At 42.7% G+C, this 19,874-nt stretch overlaps 1 protein-coding gene across 1 annotated transcript; it reads left to right on the forward strand.

Moving 5' to 3' along the window:
* The first annotated feature begins 611 nt into the window (after positions 1-611).
* DUSP4 (dual specificity phosphatase 4) lies at positions 612-18,467 on the forward strand. Its single transcript, XM_026712686.2, has 4 exons — positions 612-1,733; positions 8,842-8,978; positions 13,405-13,624; positions 15,726-18,467. Exons 1-4 carry the CDS (start codon positions 1,322-1,324, stop codon positions 16,109-16,111), a joined length of 1,155 nt encoding a protein of 384 aa, XP_026568471.1. The 5' UTR covers positions 612-1,321; the 3' UTR covers positions 16,112-18,467.
* The last annotated feature ends 1,407 nt before the right edge of the window (positions 18,468-19,874 follow it).

Consider the following 19,874-nt stretch of genomic DNA (forward strand, 5'->3'; position numbering starts at 1 on the left):
GGGCTATGGGCTGGGAAAGGAAAGAATGTTGCCCTGGACTCCCCCCCCCCACACACATAAAATTAATTTCAATTACAATAGATTAAAAAAACCACGGAGAGAAGTCTGCAGAATTTTGTTATTGAACTCAATCTGGGAGAAAATCCAACTCTGCTCTTAAGATGTTTGATGGCCCACTGATTTTAATGAGAGTTTTCCTATTTTGATGAGGCCCTTAGAATAGTTACACCCATGATAAAATATTGCTACAAAAGGAGATGACAAATCAGAAGTACAACAGGAAACCACAACCGTTCAAAGATGACAAGGTCACTTCTTTTCCCAATCGCCCTCTTTTCCTCCTAGTACTGAATGTGAACTATGTGATTCAATCTTATGTGATTCACAAGAGGCCCACTCTACAAATGCTTGTGCATTTTAAATCAAATGAAGGTATCCAGAAAGGTTACAGGGAAGATCATTTAAATTAGTAATTGTGAGCTAAATCCATGCACCTGAGAGGGTTTTTTGGAGGGGGGAGGGCAGAATCCAGATCACTGAATCTCAGGTTCGTTTAATCACCAAACCTGGCAGCTAAAAATAAAAGACTGAGGCAAAGCAAGAGGAGTGCCTGCAAGTTTTATTGTATATTATAGCGGGGCCCCGTGAAATGATTCCTAATTGGCGTGTTTTTGATTTTTTTACTAGAATTATATAATTGTTTTATGAACAATCGGCAAACCAATCTTTATTACGGCCACACACCAGCATACACAATGCTAGTCAAAAGCTTGTTGGGAGAGGTTCGGGGCCGCCACAAACGCCGCATGCTTGTCGATCGATGGACGCCAGGTCAACCCTGAGTGAACCGTTCCCTCCTTTCATCAGCGCCCCAACGCGCCGCGTTTTCCCTTAAAGCCGGCGGCTGCCGAAAGTAAATAACGTTCCGCTTCTGAGGAAGAAACGGCCATAAACCCCGCCTTGCTGTAAGCTTTCTAATGAATGAAGGCGAACAGAAGCGCCGAGGCGTCGTTTACTTCCCCCACCCCCCCGCTCCTCATTGTGACGTCGCTCCGGCGGCGTTCCATTCACGGCGAGAGAAGCAAGAATGAGGCCGGCCGCCGGAGAGAAGGGAAAGGAGAGAGGAGAGGATGTGGGGGGCGGAGCCAGGTAGTAAAAGGAATCCTCCCCCGCACTCGAGCCGGCGTGCGGGGAGTATTGCCACTACCAGCCAGCTCCGTTATTAATGACTTGAGCCTGATCCGGCGCGGGAGCCAAAATGTTCTAAGGCCTTAGCCGTTTCCCGGGCCAGGAAGGAGAGCCTGCGCACAAGCCGGCAGCCATGGTGGAGCTCCGGGAGATGGACTGCAACGTGCTTCGGCACCTCCTGCATCGGGGGGACTGCAACGGCGGCACCAGTAGCAGTTCCTCCACTCCTCCCGCTGGCGGGAAGTGCCTCCTCTTGGACTGCAGGCCCTTCCTCGCTCACAGCGCCGGCCACATCCGCGGCGCGCTCAACGTGAGGTGCAACACCATCGTCCGACGGCGGACCAAAGGGTCGGTCAGCCTGGAGCAGATCCTCCCGGCGGAAGACGAGGCGCGCTCCCGCCTGCGTTCGGGTCTCTACTCGGCCGTGGTGGTGTACGACGAGCGGAGCCCGCGGGCCGAATCTTTGCGGGAGGACAGCACCGTGTCGCTGGTGGTGCGGGCGCTGCGCAAGGACGCGGAGCACACCAACATCTGCTTGCTGAAAGGTAAGGGTGGGTGCGCACGAATTTAGCCCCGGAGTTAGGTCAGGCCTTTGGACCCTTCAACCCCATTTCCCGGTACGCTGGACCCAGCTTGAACCAGATCACCCAGCGGATGATGGGTTTAAAAAGGCCGGTGTGGGAATGGGCGGGGGGGTCCCCGGGGTTTAAATCCTCGCACAGCCTGGGAAGGACAAGGCCACTTAAGTATGTTCCTCCGTTCCCCACACCCCTCGCGATTTGGAATACGCAGCACTCTCCAAGGGTTGGGGTGAACTGGAAGGACCCCGCCGTCGCCACTTTGCGACGGTGGAGGAGGGCCGAGACAAGTCTTCGAGTCGGGCCCTTTCCCACCTCCCCGCTTCTCCGTCCCTCCTTTTCCGTCTCTCTGCTGGCTTGCAAAGGACTTCGCCAGTGGAGCGCTGCCGGGGGCGGAATGAAAGGGAGGAGGAGGAGGAGGTCCCCATCCCATCCATTCGAAGGGCACAACGTGTGAGCCGCGTGTCAGTCCCCTCTCACGCCCTTCTTCACTTCCGTCGGGCGTGGTTTGAGCAGCGATGACGCCAAGGGCCCGCGGCTGTTCCCTCGCTTGGCTTGGCGCCCCTCAGCCCGCCCGCCCGCCAGCCACCTGACTCGGGCTGCGGGGCAACAATGTCAGGACGCCCGTTGCTAGAAAACCAGAAGTCGAAGCTCCTCGAGAGAATTTCTCAGACCGGACCAACACCCCCCCCCCGCCCCCAAAGGAAAGACCACTTCCTGCAGACTCATTTCACTTAGAGCAGGGGTCCCCAAACTTGGCAACTTTAAAGGCTTGTGGACTTCAACTCCCAGAATTCCCCAGCCAGCATAGCTGCAAAAGCATTGCTGGCTGGAGAATTCTGGGAGTTGAAGTCCACAAGTCTTAAGGTTGCCAAGTTTGGAGACCTCTGAGGTAGAGGTTTCTGACCTCCCCTAATTTCTCAGATATTTTTTTTCTCTGCCCCATGGCTTGGCTAAGAAGTCAGGAAAGAACCTCCAAGGAAGGTGGGACTGTGTTCCTAATCCACAAAAGGAGCGTTTTCACAGAAGGCCATTTTAGAAAATCTTTTCTTTTGTGTATAGAGAGAGCATTTACACCAAGACAAATTCCTTGTGTGTCCAATCACATTTGGCCAATAAAAGAATTCTATTGATCAATTTTATGAAGAAAATGGCTTGGGGTGGGGGGCGGGTCACACTGTTTGTCAATTCTTGGAGCTTTCCAGTCAAATTGCCCTCAAAGGAAAGTAAATAGTCCAGCAGTCAACAGGATGTGGCCTTTTTTATAGACTAGAACAGAATTGGTCTTGGTGCAAATACTCTCTGTATACATAAAAGAAAAGATATATTTGTCAGGAGTTGAGAATCATAAGGTACGACACTTAATGATAGTTATAGGATACAATAAGCAATCAATTACACTAGGAAACAGTCAATATAAATTGTAAGGATACAAGCGATAAAGTTACAGTCATACAGTCACAAGCGGGAGGGGGTGGGTGATAAGGATTGATGACAAGATTAACAGTAGTAGTCGTGCAGTAATACTAGTTATACGTATAGCTGTATGTGAGAAAAGCAGCTAGGAAATTAACCCAGAGCGAGAAAAACTATTCAGTTATGGAATTGGGTTATCTAAGGTGTTGGGACAAAAAGTTAGCAACAATTCATGCTTTGATTAATAATGGTTTCCCTTATAATCTTTGCCCCTCAGCTAGTTCCCATTTCTTGCTTGGGTGTGGCCCAAGGAAACCAGGCGGTAGGGGAGGGGGGTATTTCCTGCCCATCTGACTTATTAGCTGGTTGTATTCTGAAGGCAGCTGGTGACCTTTTGAATTACAAAAGCTTTGGGTGGGTGGAAGGGAAAAGGGTGAGAGATCCTGTTTTATTGTTCCCCAAATGGCCTCTCCCCTTAGGAATGCATGAGAATAAGGGTGGCAGTGGTGGGAAGTAGCCCTACGTTTTATCTGTAGGGGTAGTGCCATGGCTCCAGGCCATGTATTTGTATCCTCTGGAAGGAAGTTTTTATGGGCTTCTCTGGAAAAGTCACCCCTTCCCCCTGCTGAGTCCCTAAATAGCCCTCACCAAAATATTCCAGCTCAGAATAGGATTTATTTTATGGCTCCTTCTGAGCGACATCGGAAAGACAGCTCCCTCAATTATAATTTAAACATTTTCAAAACTTTGTGTTATAGATGAACAGAAAGCCCTACAGTTTAATCAGATTTGCTAATTACTGAAACTAATAGTGGATGATAAAAAAAAACATGAAACTGGAATCTTGAGATAAATGGTTATAATCTCTAATATAAGGGAGGCTCTCTTAAAATAGAAATGATTCATGGGACAATTCTCTGGCTTTTAAGGCTAGAAAATTGTGTTTAAAGCAGACAAAAAGTCAAAATAAACCAATACCACTGATCAATTTCAAAAGGCATTTGTACTCATTTGACAACTGATTAGTTCTTTTTGCATCTTGGCTTCCTTTGTGTTTCGCTTCAGTTGAAATAATAGATGATTAAGAAGATTGGGGCTTTAAGTTGTAACATTTGTTATCTAATTACCCAATTCCCATAGTTGGAATTCTTGTAGTTAATTCCCAACCCTTATAGAAGCCTCGTGTCTTTCTGATTCCTGAAAATGCTTGATGTTGCAATGCAGTTTTGCTGAAAAAAATGTCTGCTAAAGTTGGAACTGGTTGGGAGTGGGGGCTTGGAAAGTGGAAGACTGCTTAAGCTCTTTATAGGCTCAACCAACTATAGAGGATCAGGTGCCTCTTTAGAATTTAGTTTGTTGTTTCATGGTGGCCTTGGCTTCTCCTGGGCTATGCTAAACAAAGCTAGAATTATGAACATTTGACTAATTTACCTAACTTTGGTTTCCATGTTTGGTTTGGGCATGTCCAGAATATGGACCTTACTGGAAAGGTGTCATTTTGCATTTAGCCTTGGAACGCATATAGTCCTACTTTTTATTTATCTAAATTCAAGATTTTTTCCCACACTGGGAGTCTATTCTATTGAACAATTCAATGCAATTTATTTTTAGCTTACTGCTCTGGGAATAGTGCATTTTTGCAAAAAGATCTTGTCAGTGGTAGGGTTCCTACAAACTCTGAGGTTGATAGAAAATATTTCCTGATGCTTATTCTTTCAAAATTTTAAGGGGAATTGCTACATTTAGCATTACAGAAGCTTCAGAACTGGGGAGGAAGGGTGTCTTTCCTGTTACTTTTCTAGCTTCCTCCAATAGGTTTTGGGGAAAAACCTGACTGTTTTAATTGAGATCTAACCAAGAGAATGCAAAGTATTTTCCTGGATCAGCCTTCTTCATAGAATACCCTACTGTTATGTGCATTTTAGCCACTTTTATTATAACGTCTCCTGTGGCTTATGTACCAAGAAACCTTGATCCATTAAGATCCTTGGACCAGCTGAAACAATTTAATAAATCAATAAATAAAATAATGGAGGAAGAAGAAGGATGATGGCCTTGCACTTAAAAGCCTTCTCACTGCGGGTATTTCTGTAGGACAAGGTGAAATTACTCATACTAAAAATTCATGTGGTAAAGAGCATTTCAGTTCTGTATGAATGGTAAAACTTGCTGTCCCTGGGAAGATAAAATAACAATTTGGAGAGTTCTTGTTAATGACATTTGGCAGAACTCAGACGAGGGTGGTGTGTCCATCCTTATGCTCCATCATTTCTCAGCAGCTTTCACTAGCATCAATCATGGTCCAGCTGAGAATGATGGGCACCGTATTATGGTGGTTCTTGCTGATTTGTTGGTTGCAATGGGTATTGATGGAAGGAAGAGATCATAACCACAGCCTGTTATTTGCAGTATGTCTCAGGTCGAAAGTCACTTTTGTCTTTAACCATCTGCATGATACTTCTGGGTGAGTTAACCTGTCATTTGGGAGTTCAATATGACCAGCATGGGGATGATACCTAATGATATGGCTTGATAGAGAGCCATCCACGTGATATGGTCCATGTCCTGTATGGAGGGCAGTGTCTGGAGGTTGTTCAAATCAGACTTGGGCTCAATCCTAACAAGAACTAGTACTGGTAGATACTTGGATTCCTCAGTTCCCAGGATTTTCAATCTTTAGTTCTGGATGGAGTAACACTTTCCCGTTTGACACTAGTGTATACTTTGAAAGCAAGAGGCAACTTTACCCAAGAAGGCCTTTGAAAACATTCATCTAATGTGTCTGTAGTGCCCATTTCTAATTCAGGATGCTTTTACATGGTCACTCATGTCCTAACCACTCCAAAAATGGACAGTTGCAATGCAGTTTATATTCGACTGCCCTTGAATACCACCCAAAAGCTACACCTGGTCCAGAATGCGGAGGTGTGAGCAGTGATGGCATGCTATGTCATGACCACAGGGCACCACTGCTTTGCAAATAGTACTGGTTGCCAGTTGACTTCCAAGTGCATTACAAAGTCCTGGCTATCACCTATAAATCCTTTCATGACATACAGCCTGGTTATTTGAGGGACCATCCTTCCTTGACGGTTTCTGCTCACCAGGTTCTCTTGATCAAACAAGATAATCTATTAGAGTTTAGGATGCATGGCTGCTCGATTGCAGGACATGCCCTCTGGAACTGCTCTCCCCCAGAATGGCTTCTATCCTGATCTAGTTCTGAAAGTCTGGGACAAGCCTGCCTAACATGTAGCCAATTACCTGACAAGGTTTTAAAGTAACACATTCACCATCACTCTGAAAGACATACTGCTGACCAGCCCCAGGTCCTAACATGGCAGGTGATCTTTTGCAGGCCATGTAGGTTGGTCTGTGCATCTTGAGTGTTCTCCCAGGACGGACGGACGGACACACACACACACACACACACACACAGAGAATAGTGCTTTGGTACTCAGCTCCTTTGAAACTCATTGAATTTGGTAATCATTTTGACACAAAAATTTTGTTTTTCTATTTTGTTGCCATCTGGAGTCAGGCAGCTTCTAAATTGTATGAACAAAATTGACCCAGAAGTTGGGATTTCTAGTTTGGCAAATTTTTGGTGGAGTATTTATTAAATTTGTATGCTGCCTATTCACTATTGACTAGTGACTCCAGAAGTAGAAAATGAACTTTAAGAGGATTTTGTGTTAACAAATTTGCTGTGAACTTTCCAGAAGTATAATCATGTTAATTGGTATGGTAACTAAAACAAAACCTTTTGGCACGTTAGAAAGTAACATAGCTTGGGGTGGAGGGAGGTGCTTAATATAGGTAGATGAATGAATAATATTAGCTACAGCTATGTGTACATGGTGGGAAGGAAAGCAGTGAGAGGTGAAAAAAAGACACCAAAAAAGTAGGCTTGGTTCAAATGAAGTTTGAAATGTAAACTAAGTCACGGTAGGTTCCTTGGTAACCTTCCAACAATCATGAAATCACCAATCCCTTGGTAACCAAACATTCATGACCACGCACTCAGTTTCATTGTGTTTTTAGAGTACAGGTAGTCCTTAACTTAGAAACAGTTGCTTAATGACCATTCAAAATTATGACAAGCTCAAAGTTACTTATGAGTCATCCTTGAAGTTACAACTGCTGCACGGTCATGTAATTGCATTGCAGGAAATTGGCTTGGATTTACAAAAGGTTATAGAATCCTGATGTCACATGATGACATTTTGCTGTTGTTTTTTTTTTGCTGTCTTCCTAAAAAACCAGCCATTAATTAGTTGGACTATTAAAAAAGATTAAATAAAATTAAATTGGGAAAGTGGGCACTTCCCTCTCACACTTTCTGAAATATAAGGCCAAATTCCCAAAGGTTGGTACTAATTGCCACTGGTCAACTACAAGCCTGATTTGGGCAACCGTTTTAAGGTGGTCAGTGATGTTAGAAGAGAGAGTAATTTGGAAGAATGTAGCCAACCTCATTTGCAATGGTGCCAAGCAAACATGGGCATATCCAGAGAATTACCTTTGAGGGAAGCTCTACGTTTAATTTTTGCCAACAGTGAAGCACATTTCATTCCTCTGCACTCCCCTGAGTTTTTTTATTATTCTCTCAAATGCTTAGTTTTGTGAAAGAACATTTTTAGAAATTGTATTTGACTACCAATAGTAGTACTAAATATTTTATTATATGCTGTACTAGGTTTCCTGGTGTGCCAGTTGATTGCTGTTGCTTTCATTATAGCTCTCTTGGTCTCTGGTCCTTTTGATTTCTTTGGCTGTTGTGCTTCGACAGCTCTTCAATATTTCCTTTGTATATAAATGCCTCTATAGATTAACCAAGGATTCCTTTCATTGAATAGAAACCACAGTTAACCATAGCCAGCAGTCAGAAGGTTTCAAATAAAGTAGAGCGTGTTGATCTGAGCCTTTTTTCTTTGTCCTCTATTTTATCCAGTGTGGTGTGACCCATGTCTTCATTTCATATTTGATTTGTCTCTGCAGCCATAAGATCAGCTAATTGTTTTTGAAGTCAAAGCCAGCTTTGTATAAATGCAAATAGAAGCTTGTTTTTCCTCCAAAGCACTAATATAACAGATGGGAAATGAGCAGGGGAATTAGGGATCTGTATCAGTAATATTAACTTGCAGGTCTTTTGAAGACACTTGTGCCAAGTCTTGAGTGCAACTCCAGTCTTCTGCTAAAACTGTCTAGTTTTAGTCAGTCTAGGAAGTCATGCACGGTTAGACCTGATTAGGGTCCTTGATTAATTGGTATGGGACATCACCAGGGAAAAATCCTAGGTTGTAGGAAGTCAAAAGTTCCACAAGAAGATTTCATACTATTGCCAAGAAAATGTCATGAACAGGTTTACAGTGTCATTAAAAACTCCAGAACTTCCTTGACTTTGTGGTCTCTTTTGTTAAAGTGAGTCATATCATTGCCACTGTGCTGCGGCATTATCTCTTCCTCTGCTTTTAAGCAAACATCTGTGGCGATGGCCATTTAGTATGCAAGTCTGAAAACACATTTATGCATGTTGTGCATATGTTGGAGGTGGGCCGGCCTCTGTGTCTCCTTGTGCTTTGGTAATAGTTGAATAAATCTGTAGCATCTTGTAAATGATCACCACCACTTTGTATGTTTTCTTTTTTACTTTCAGGTGGCTACGAAAGATTCCAGTCAGAATATCCAGAACTCTGCACAAAGACAAAATCTCTTACAACAGCCTCTACTTTGGCACCCGTGGAGCATCTGGACCATAGCTGCAGTTCCTGTGGGACACCACAGCATGATCAGGTAGGCTGGCTTTTCTCTATGCTTCAAAGCCGTCTGCTGTCTGAGGCAAAAGGCTTCCTTTTATTTATTGATGGCATCCATATCCCTCTGGTGATATATACAGAGGTTCTCCTCTTGAGGTTGATTTAATCGGGCTTGGTGGTGAGTCATAGGTGATGCAGAACAGCATCCAAGGTAAAATGTGTTTTTTATAGTTATAAAATCCTAAAATGAAGGCGGTATTTTTCTGCGTACAGCAATGGCAGCTGTAGGAAGTTTCGCAATCCTTCCGGAGATGTTAAGGTTCTGAACTGGTAATACGAAGCAAACAAAATCATTTTCAGAACTGATGGAACTTCTGTTGGCTAATAGAGTTATGAGAGTTGAGCACACATAGTTGTAGAAAGGACACTGGAGGAACACACGGGCTGGAATTTCAGGTTCTCCAAATCCATAAGGGCAAGTTGTTGTACTGTTCTCTAATATTGTGGAGGATTCTCCTCTTTTATTGTATCTCACCTTGTGAAATAGTTTGACCTGAGATCTAGATTGGTCCTCAAGCATCCAGTCAAGTGGGGATGTAACTCTAGATTTTCCCATCTGCTCCCAAATTTAACCATGACATTGTTCATATTGGGCAATATAAATTTAGCAGTATAGTGAAGCACTAGAGGGAAATCAAAGGAACTTACTTGCTGTGTGGTCACAAACAGCGTAAGTTTATTTTCCCTCCGCACAGCATTGTTGACCAGAAAGCTCTGGGTAATTTGTTGTCAATTGAAGTGAAATGGGAAGACAAATCTATCTAATTGAGAAATGGCAATATTTTTATTGCACTTTTCCTTTTCTTCGCTTCTGCTTTTGAAATGAGAGATTCAGGTGTGCTCCTGATGGGTGCGTAGTGATGCAAATCTGTAAATCCCTGCATGCGCTTTTTAGCCCAACCAAGAAAATGGGCAGGACCTGTGAATCATGCATTGATGTTCTTGGTTGGACCCTTGTTTTGTGTCTTGGCCTCCTAATGAAGATGTGCAGGCTAGATATGGTTTATTTTGGGAAGCACTGTTGGCTCTAGAGTAGGGGTGTCAAACTTGCGGGCCAGATGTGTCACGTGCTGGCCCTGCCCATGCCTGGTTTAGCAAAGGGGAAAGAAGTCCCGGTACATACATGACAATGCAATACCCTTGCTCTAGAGTTAGAGAGCCAAATTAAGTCAAGGGCATAAGGGGTATGAAGTGAGACCCTGTTCCTGATGTTGGGAATCAGTTGGGATTGTTGCTGCTGTACCAGCCTCTCTGGTTCTTGATTCGGTCTCCCAAGCTAATGGTCACCCAGAGGTCTTTGTGGTGACCAGAGCTCTCCTTGGAAAGGAGGATTTCGAGGTTTACAAGGGTTTGAGGCCTTTCTGGATCTGGAATTTTATCCTCTTTGGTGTTGGATGGAGTGGTACTGGCCAAACAGACCTGGTGCGTTATCTGGGGATCCTAGAATCATGACTCCTGCTGGAGGAGCAGGTGGCAGTCATAGCTAGGAGGGCTAGCTATGTGTAACTTCTTGTTGTGTTCCAGATGCAACCTTCCTTGTGCCCTGAGTCGTATTTACTCATGCCATGATCCTCTCTAGAATTAATTGTTGTAATACGCTGTAATACCCTTGAAAAGTATTTAGAGGCTCTAGCTAGTGCAGAATGCGGCTGAACCGTTATGTCTGCCTTTGTATGGCATAAATTACATCTCTTTTTCGTGAGCTCAGCCAGTTGCCGGTTTGCATCTGGGTGCAATCCAAGGTGCTGGATTTGACCTTTAAAGCCCTACATGCCCTGGGACGAATATTTGAGGAACTACCGCTTCCTCGTTACATCTATCCATTTCATCAGGTTGAGCAGCAGAGGTATGCTATCGGTCTCATCTACTAAGCAGTTTTATCTCTGATGGGACCTAGGCAGCGTCCCTTTTGTACTGTGGCCCCTGCCCTATGGAACATCACATGACTACAGGGGTATGTGATACTCCTAATTTTGAGAAAGGGTTGTAACTTTGGGGGTGGGATTCCGTCATATCTTTGAATGGTTGATAAGCGGCTGGATATTAAGCAAGGATTACCTGGATTGTATGAGTTTTGTCCTGCAGCTGATAGAGATTGAATCAATAAAATTAAAACATGGCTTCATGAGCAGGGTATTTCATAACGTCTTCTAGACTCTTCTTCATGTTGTGTTGCAAGCTACCTTTTGGCTTGTCTGATTAGATCCAGATATTTATACAAAGAAGCTAAGAACAGAAAAGGTACAACTGATTTCAATCAGTTGTGAAACTTGAGGTAAAATAACTTGCAACCCAAAAATCATATAGCAGATGTATGTTATTTTACATCAAGGTGTGTTTGTGTGTGTGTATAGTGCATTTATGTAGATGTACTAACTATTAAACATAAAGTATCTTAATTACAACAGCATCAACAAAAAGTCTAGGATTGCTTTGATTAAGATGGCTTTGATTCTGGCAAACACTGGTTCACTAACAGAGTTCTTTGTGTAATTTTTAGGGTGAATGATCTTTGTGATTGATTGATTGATTGGAACTTAGTGAGCTTTCTTTGCCTAGTAGGAGAAATTCTAGCCCACAAGTATTTTAAGGTTCAGGTGCCATAAACCTGCATACTTTCCAAAAAGGAAAATGTATTCAGTGACTATCATGTTCAGGGACAGGAGAGGGAGGTACTTTTATCTCCCAAATCCATAATTTTAGAATGAAATTATTTTAGCTTTAACTCTCTGCAAGTAAGCTTGTTACACACGTTTCCCTCAAGAAGAGATTAAGACTATTATAATCAAGGAATGTACAAATCTACACACTGACAAAGAGGCAGTGAAATTCCTTTTCAAGCCATGTGTGTAGCAGAAATTAGGCAATAAGAACAGCTTATTCCTTGTAATCCATGTAGGCTAAAGAGAGTTGTCCAGGTTATCCAGAGACAATAGTGAAACAGACTTGCCCTCATTTCTGATAAAAAGCCGTGGTGGCGCAGAATGCAGCATTGCAGGCTAACTCACTGCTCACTCCAGGAGTTCGAATCTGAGCGACTCAGGGTTGACTCAGCCTTCCATCCTTCCGAGGTCAGTAAAATGAGGACCCAGATTGTTGGGGGCAATAGGCTGACTCTGAAAACTGCTTAGAGAGGCCTGTAAAAGCACTGTGAAGCGGTACATATAAGACTAAGTGCCATTGCTATCTTCTGCAGATCTCAATCCTGAAATAGTTCAAGTGGAGGAATCCAGTGATGATTGATGAAACCCTTTCTAGCTGCTAGTACAGCAGGCCATTGTATTGGCTTGGTCTGAGCTTAGCACACACAACCAAACCTGCAGTGCCGAGTTAGAGTTATGAGTTAGAGTTACATACAAAAAACAACAGTACTGTCATTAAGGAAGTGATAAAGTGCATTCCAAAGTTATTTGCTAGCAGGTACGAAAGTTTATTTGGAGAAGGGCAGTAAATGTGCATTTTTCCCCTTGCTGTCAGCAACTGATATGGAGCCTTGGGTATATGTTTCACAGTGCTGTCTGTCCAAAAACCTGATTAGGAGTTACATGTTCACTGTGACTCAGCATGCGGGCACTTCTAAATAAAATTTAGGCAGGCATTTTTTGCGAGCACCCGTTTTTGTTCTGTCATCTTAACTACAAAGTGCAGAATATAAACCTATTGATCCCCCAGTTTGGGTTTAGGAGGTGGGGAGGATTTTGAATATTAACAATGATGGGTAATATCAGAGAACAAATTTCTCTAGTTCGTGGTTGGCAATCTAGAAATGTAATTTAACTGCAAACAACAGAGTCTGTGTGGTGACAGTTTCTGATTTTTGGATTGAAACAAACATAGGTGTGGAAGGAACATGTTGCAGTCTGTACAGTTAAAGCACAATTTAGTTAGAGAGTAATATTTAGTATCTTGAGGTTAGTGAAAAGAAGCCATGAAGTGGATGTTGGCTGTTTGGGGCAATTTTTTCTGAATGGTCAGAGAGCATCTGGACTTTGACTCCATCTTTTCTTAGCAGGACGGGCAAGTTCCTTTATTGCCGAACTTCAGATTTAATCTTCTATTTAAATATTCTCTAAACAGAAATGATATTTTAAAAATTAAATTATGAAATAGTGAAGAGCTAAAGCTATATGGAAATAGATGAGCAGGTGCAACCAAGTCATAATTGAATGTGAAAAAAATTAAATTAGCAAGAGAAAAAATTCCCAGTGGAGAACACTCCATGTGCATCTAGACCAGGAGCCTACAGAAGTTCAGGTGATGTCCTTTTGGAAGGAATTGGCGAGATGTTGACCACTGTTCAGTGTGTTGTTGTTTTGTTCATGAGGTCCTGTGTTTTTTTTTTTTTCTTACACTGTCTCCTCTTTTTCATTTCTTCCCTCTTCTTCTTCTTCTTCTTTCCGTAGGGTGGCCCGGTGGAAATCTTGCCTTTCCTCTTCCTTGGCAGTGCACATCATGCGGCTCGGAGGGACATGTTAGAGGCCCTGGGAATCACGGCCTTATTAAACGTTTCCTCGGACTGCCCCAACCACTTCGAAGGACACTTTCAATATAAGTGCATCCCAGTAGAAGATAACCACAAAACTGACATCAGCTCCTGGTTCATGGAAGCCATCGAATACATAGGTGAGATCATGGTAAAGTATGGCATGTTTGTGGAAATGATTGGATTTCATTTTATTTTATTAAATTTAAGCCACCTAATAACTAAGATCCTGGGCAGTTTACAACAAAGCATACTAAAAATTTGAATAAAAACATAATAAAATCAAGTATTGGAGTAGTGATCAGGTTAGAAGTGGGAGACTGAGTTTTTGCCTTAACTTAAGCACAAAGCCACCTTGGGCCTATTCCCTTTCCCTCAGCTTTGGGAAGCAGACAATGGCAAACCACTTCTGAAAAACCTTGCCAAGAACACTGCGGCTACTTGAGCAGGCAGTCATCAGGAGTCAAGACTGACTCATGGGTGCGCATGTACACACCCAACACAAAGCCAAAGAAGCCATCATACAAACTAGGCAGCTGCAAGGCAAGTCATTCCACGCTTAAAAGCATGCAAATGAAAAGCCAATTAAATCTGAGGAAATAGGTTCTCACCTGCTGCCTGAATGGCACTAATGTGTGCACCAATCAAGTCTTGCTGGAGAGTAATACGAAAAATGGGGGTGTTGCCACAGGGAAAAAAGCTCTCTCTCTCCTTGAACATGGACTGCCACGATTGGATGCGAGTTGTAGAGCCCAAGTTTCTAATCCTAGAACTGTATTCTTCAGAAAGTGTTTGACAGAATTTGGGCTTACACCGTGCCATGTGTTTTTGTGGATGCGACACTTCCTTTGTGTACAGCACAAATACTCTTAAAAAAAAAAAAAGCAACATTCTCAACAGCTTTACTATCGCATGTTAGTTAGATCTCTTTGAGCCTAGTCTTTCTGCTTTCCGATTACATCTGCTCCTTTGCTGTATCAAACAGAACAAAAGCCCCAGAGTGCTGTTTCTGGGCACGGCGGGAGGGAAAAATAGAGTTTCATTAGCACTAAAAGCTCTGTTTCCCCAACTTTCAAACATCTGATAATAGGACTAATAGACACACCACTCCAGAGCTTTGAGTTTTTTCCAGATAACAGATAATCAGAGTTGGAAGGGACCTTATAGGTCATCTAGTCCAACCTCCTGCCCAAGCAGGAGACCCTACATCATTTCTGACAAATGGCAGTCCAATCTCTTCTTGAAAGTCTCAAGTGATGGGGCTCCCACAGCTTCTGAGGGCAAGCTGTTCCACTGGTTGATTGTTCTCACTGTCAGAAAGTTTCTCCTTATTTCCAGGTTAAATCTCTTCTTGTTCAGTTTCCATCCATTATTCCTTGTCTGGCCTTCGGGTGTTTTAGAAAATAGCTTGACCCCTTCCTCCCTGTGGCAGCCCCTCAAATATTGGAAGACTGCTATCATGTCTCCCCTGGTCCTTCTCTTCACTAGACTAGCCATGCCCAGTTTCTGTAACCATTCTTCATACGTTTTAGTCTCCAGTCCCCTAATCATCCTGGTTGCTCTTCTCTGTACTTTTTCTAGAGTCTCAACATGCTTTTTTATAATGTGGTGACCAAAACTGGATGCAGTACTCTAGGTATGGTCTTACCAGTTGTAGCCGTATGTTTTATGTGGAGAGAGATATATATATTTTCTTCCATTCTGTCACTGCTTTATTAGTTGATTGGCCATTCATTCATTTGATTTGTATAACCACCCATCTCAGTCCAATTGACTCAGGGAGGAGTGCCGCAGAATTCTTGCGTATTACCAGGAGCATCATTTGAGACCAAGACAAAATTCTGCAGGCAATTCAGAACTGAGCTTGAATAAAGGAAGCTATTCTCCAAGTTTCTTGGAAAGATCTACTTTCTGAAACAAATGAGGGAGATCTTCCCAGTCACTATTCATTCCACCATTCTTGTGATATGAACAATAAAATTTGCAACCTAATTTAGGTTGCTTTGTGCAATACCATGTATCACACCTAGAACTACGTTTAGAAATAGCTTGCCTCCCATGGAGGAGTCCTGCGTAGATATTTGATCAAGGTGGCTGTATAAAGCGACCCAATAAATAAAGTGAGGGCAGGCGAGATTTCCAAGGCCTCGGGGAAATTGTGGCTCATAGCTCCAGAGTTGGGTCAGAGTTGCACTTTTAAGGGTTGTGAAATGCGCTAATGCTTCTGCTCTGCTCCCCTAGATGCTGTTAAGGTGTGTCACGGACGGGTGCTGGTGCACTGCCAAGCTGGCATCTCCCGATCAGCTACCATCTGTTTGGCTTACCTAATCATGAAGAAGCGAGTCAAGCTCGAGGAGGCCTTTGAGTTTGTCAAGCAACGACGGAGCATCATCTCTCCAAACTTCAGCTTCATGGGTCAGCTGCTTCAGTTTGAATCCCAAGTGCTGACCACTTCGTGTGCTGCCGAGGCTGTGAGCCCCTCAGGAACGCTAAGAGAGAGGGGGAAGGGCTCCTCCACACCTACGTCCCAGTTCGTCTTCAGTTTCCCAGTCTCTGTGGCCGTGCATTCCACTTCGAGCAGCCTTCCTTATCTGCATAGCCCTATCACCACCTCTCCCACTTGCTAGAGTAAGCCTTTGGGGTTACACCTAGGGACATTGAAGGACAGAATCCTACAGCCCCGTTGGCAATCACTATAGGCAATAAAGAACTCTGCCCGCCCCCCCTCTGGTCCCCTCATTCCCTTACAGCCAAATGGAATGCACCAAAGACAGTTATAGTCAACGTTGCAGCTAGGACGGAACCCGGGGGGGGGGGTGGGGGGAAACAGTGGGTTCCGGCATGTCCTTTCTTGGCAAGATGTTTTACCTCATTTTCTAAAACTATATAAAAAGCTTGAAGTTTTAAAGTCCTGATAATGTTTTTGGGTGTTGGGGAGGGAGAAGGCGAAATGTGGTTGAACCATCAGGCTGTGAGCCAGTGCTCCCAATATTTTGGACTATAGATTCCAGAATTTTCAGCCAGCATGAACCTACAGTCTCCAAATAGGTGAAGGTTGGAGTATCTGCATAGGTGTGAAGAGCCTGCTGGGGCAGGGCGCATTTAAAAAATGATTGGGAAGGAAAGCTTTGGGTATTATGTGAACAGAGCCCCCTCTCTCCTTTTTTACGCTTCTGCATGAGCAATAGTTGTGTTAAATAAAGCAGCTATTAAAAGTAGCTGCATCTTTTGGTCAGGCTTGCTTGAAGTCAGAATCAAGGGCTGCTTTTAACAGATGCACAAGAAGTCTTGGGTTTACACAAGGTCCAAAACAAGGCATCCAATCTGATTTTGAAATGTGCATTCTCCTAGTTGACTGCACCTGATCACCTTGTAGCAGCCACAACACCCGGGGTGGATGTATTTTATTAAAGTGCCTGGTTTTTTGTTTTTTTTTTAAATTCTTGATTGGAATTTATAACGTCGTCACCTGTTTTGCGAAGCCGAGGTTTTGCATAAAGGGAAAAGAATGGAAGGCTCACTATGAAGTGACTTTCAGATTCTTTCTCTGTGTCTTAAACCAGTTTAAAATAAAATAAAGGATTCAGATTTATGAACATAGGGAAGATGCTATTTTTTGAAGTAACTAGGGAAAAGTCAGGGACCTGGAAATGCTTGCTTGTCCTCCCAGCTTTTGCCTCTGAAGGTGATGTGACAAGAACAACGTTTTTGTTCATACTTATATTCTTGGTTCCTGATTATGCCTCTCTGGTGTGATAACTTGATTCTGACTTCAAGGAAGCCTTTTTGTGTCATCTGAATAATAGTAAACAGGCTTCACTGACACAAATGGACAGGCAAGATTTTTTCTTCTTCACCTAACACTGGGCAAAACTCTGCATGCCAAGTGGTTTAGTATCTTGAGACACCAGGGAAGAAAGCATTATCTTATTTAGTGGGGCAAGAGTAAAGACAGCTTCCAAGCAGCATCCCCAACAGTGAGCTGAAGATGCTGGTCTCATAAGCTCCCGTCAGTATAGCCGATTTGTAAGCATCATGGAAGCTGTCAGAATATTTGGTGGGAATCAGATGAGAAAAGGCTGAATCTTCCCCAGGCATGCTGGCTCGGGAATTCTGGGAATTGAAGTCCACACTTCATAAATATACCATGATTGAGCAACACTGCTCTATAAAATAATCCTTCACGTGGATCCTCAAAGAGGATGTAAGTGTTGCACTCTCCCTCCCCAGGAATCTTATATAATGTGGAAACTAAAACCTTTGCAGCAACCTTAAGAGAAAGCATGTAGGGAAATATTTTTCTTCAAGAGCGATACCAGCCTGTAAGATTCCTAGATAGCAAGGATATAACCCTTTGGTTCGTTTCAAACTCCTACAATTTACTGGTGAAGCCAATTTTAAGCAGGGTTTTTGAGCAAAACATACAATTCCCACTGGGATTTAGCCCTCATTTCTTTTGCGTATAGCCCCACTCTCTAAAATTGGGCTAGACTCAATAAAAAGCACCTGGCCTTTCTCCAGTCCCACATTGCTCTCCCCACCCCAAATTGGACCCATCATGTTATGCCAAAGATAGCCACATGAATCTTCTACACTTAAGCTAGTCTTTCAGACTAGAATGGTTTCAAGTTTTGCTCCTTGATTATATAGCTGGGTAGAGTTTACTGTGAAGAGATCTTTGACTTCCTTAAAGATTAGCTTTTTACTGTCGCACGTCAGGTGCCTATGGATGATAAGTGTTTTCACAGGCAGGATCTTGCAGGTTCTGCCTCCTGTGGGTACAAAATGGAAAGTTTGCACACCCCTTTGAACATGATTTGGCCTTCCCTTCAAAGTTTTTGATACTACACCCAGCCCAATTGTGTATATTTTATAGGATGTCTAAAATGCATGTGTGTGTTTTTTAGATTGTGACTGTTTAATTTATTGCTTGATAATTAGTTGAAATAAATTTTCAGCTGTGGTTACCTTTCATAATGAAAATTAAAAGGCTCATTCATTCTTTTTTTGTGTACTTAACGACGGTTGCAGTGTCCCAGAGTCATGTGACCATCTTTTGCAACCTTCTGACAAGCAAAATCAATGAGGAAGCCAGATTCACTTAACTATTACTGACTTAATTGCAGTGACTCACTTAACTGTGGCAAGAAAAGTGGTAAAATGGAGCAAAACTCACTTGACTGTCCTGTAAGTCGAGGACTACATGCATTGGTTTTGCATTCCAACCAAAGCGGACTTCCAATTATCGGGATTTTTTTTTCCTATTTAAAATGGGATGTTTAAAAAAACCACATGCCTTTAAATGATACTTTGCAGATAATTTAGGTAGGTTCTAACAATGTTTTTGAATCCTGCAAGCCCACTGGAAGTTGATTTAAGGCATTTTTAAATTTTATTTCCCACCTTTCTCAAGTATTCAAGGTTATTTTGCTTTATTTATTCCAAGCAAATTTGAGTTGAAAGGTATTTCACTTTCATTTGTGACACATGTTCATAAGGAAACAATGATATAAGGTGGTTTAGATCAGTGGTCCCCAACCTTTCTTGCTTGGGGGACTGGGGGGGGGATAGGGGATGGTTCGGTAAGAGCAGCATTTGCACGTGTGTGCTGCTCATACAAGTGGAGCTGTGTGCACTTGTCCACCACTTGTGCGTCCCAGTTCTGAACAGGCCATGGCCTGATACTGGGCCATAGCCCACGGGTTGGGGATCACGGTTTATATAATGAGCAAAGCAGGAATATATCTGGCCAAGTATATAATGCACTAAAACACAAGGAGAATAGTTCCATGGTTAATATATCATAATAAAAGTACACATGTTCAAGTATTAAAAAGGGGGAATTTATTGATTCTTTTCTGTCACAAGTACTATATGTCTGACATTAAGTGAAAGCACAGTAAGAGCTAACTCAGTTGTTACATTGGCTTTATGCAAAATTCCATCACAATGTTAAATTAAGAGCTAACCTAACTCTTAAGAAAAAAAGGAAATAACCAACTTCCCAACTCCAACTCACAGACAATGAAGAAACCATACTGAGACTTCATATGTTCTATTGCCAAAAGAAATCAAGAATAATACAAGGCTAGCTATGCAAGCAAGTTACACAAGATTATTTTTAAAATGCAAAGCTAGTACTTTAATGCCTATAAAAATAAATGAGATGCCATGATGATCTAAAGTGATATTTGTTTTTGCAGAGGCCATCAACCTATATAAACAAAGTCACCAATTCTGAAAACTTGCTGGAAGTCTTGAAGGCATTACAAATAAATTAAAAAATATTGAAATTGCACTATAAACAAAGCCTTTAAAACCTTTTACCAGTAACTATTTTTCTGCAGAACCAGTACGCAAAAACATCTACTTTGTTCAATAAATTACAAA

Source organism: Pseudonaja textilis, chromosome 2 (assembly GCF_049901715.1).
Source record: "Pseudonaja textilis isolate UNSWEBS1 chromosome 2, rPseTex1.2, whole genome shotgun sequence".
Lineage (NCBI taxonomy): Eukaryota > Metazoa > Chordata > Lepidosauria > Squamata > Elapidae > Pseudonaja > Pseudonaja textilis.

Bases quoted from the DNA above. Each gene is read 5' to 3' on its own strand.
- DUSP4 (XM_026712686.2), top strand. From the start codon at position 1,322: ATGGTGGAGCTCCGGGAGATGGACTGCAACGTGCTTCGGCACCTCCTG. The intron at 1,734-8,841 runs GTAAGGGTGGGT...TTTTACTTTCAG, and splicing joins CAACATCTGCTTGCTGAAAG to GTGGCTACGAAAGATTCCAG. The intron at 8,979-13,404 runs GTAGGCTGGCTT...TTCTTTCCGTAG, and splicing joins GGACACCACAGCATGATCAG to GGTGGCCCGGTGGAAATCTT.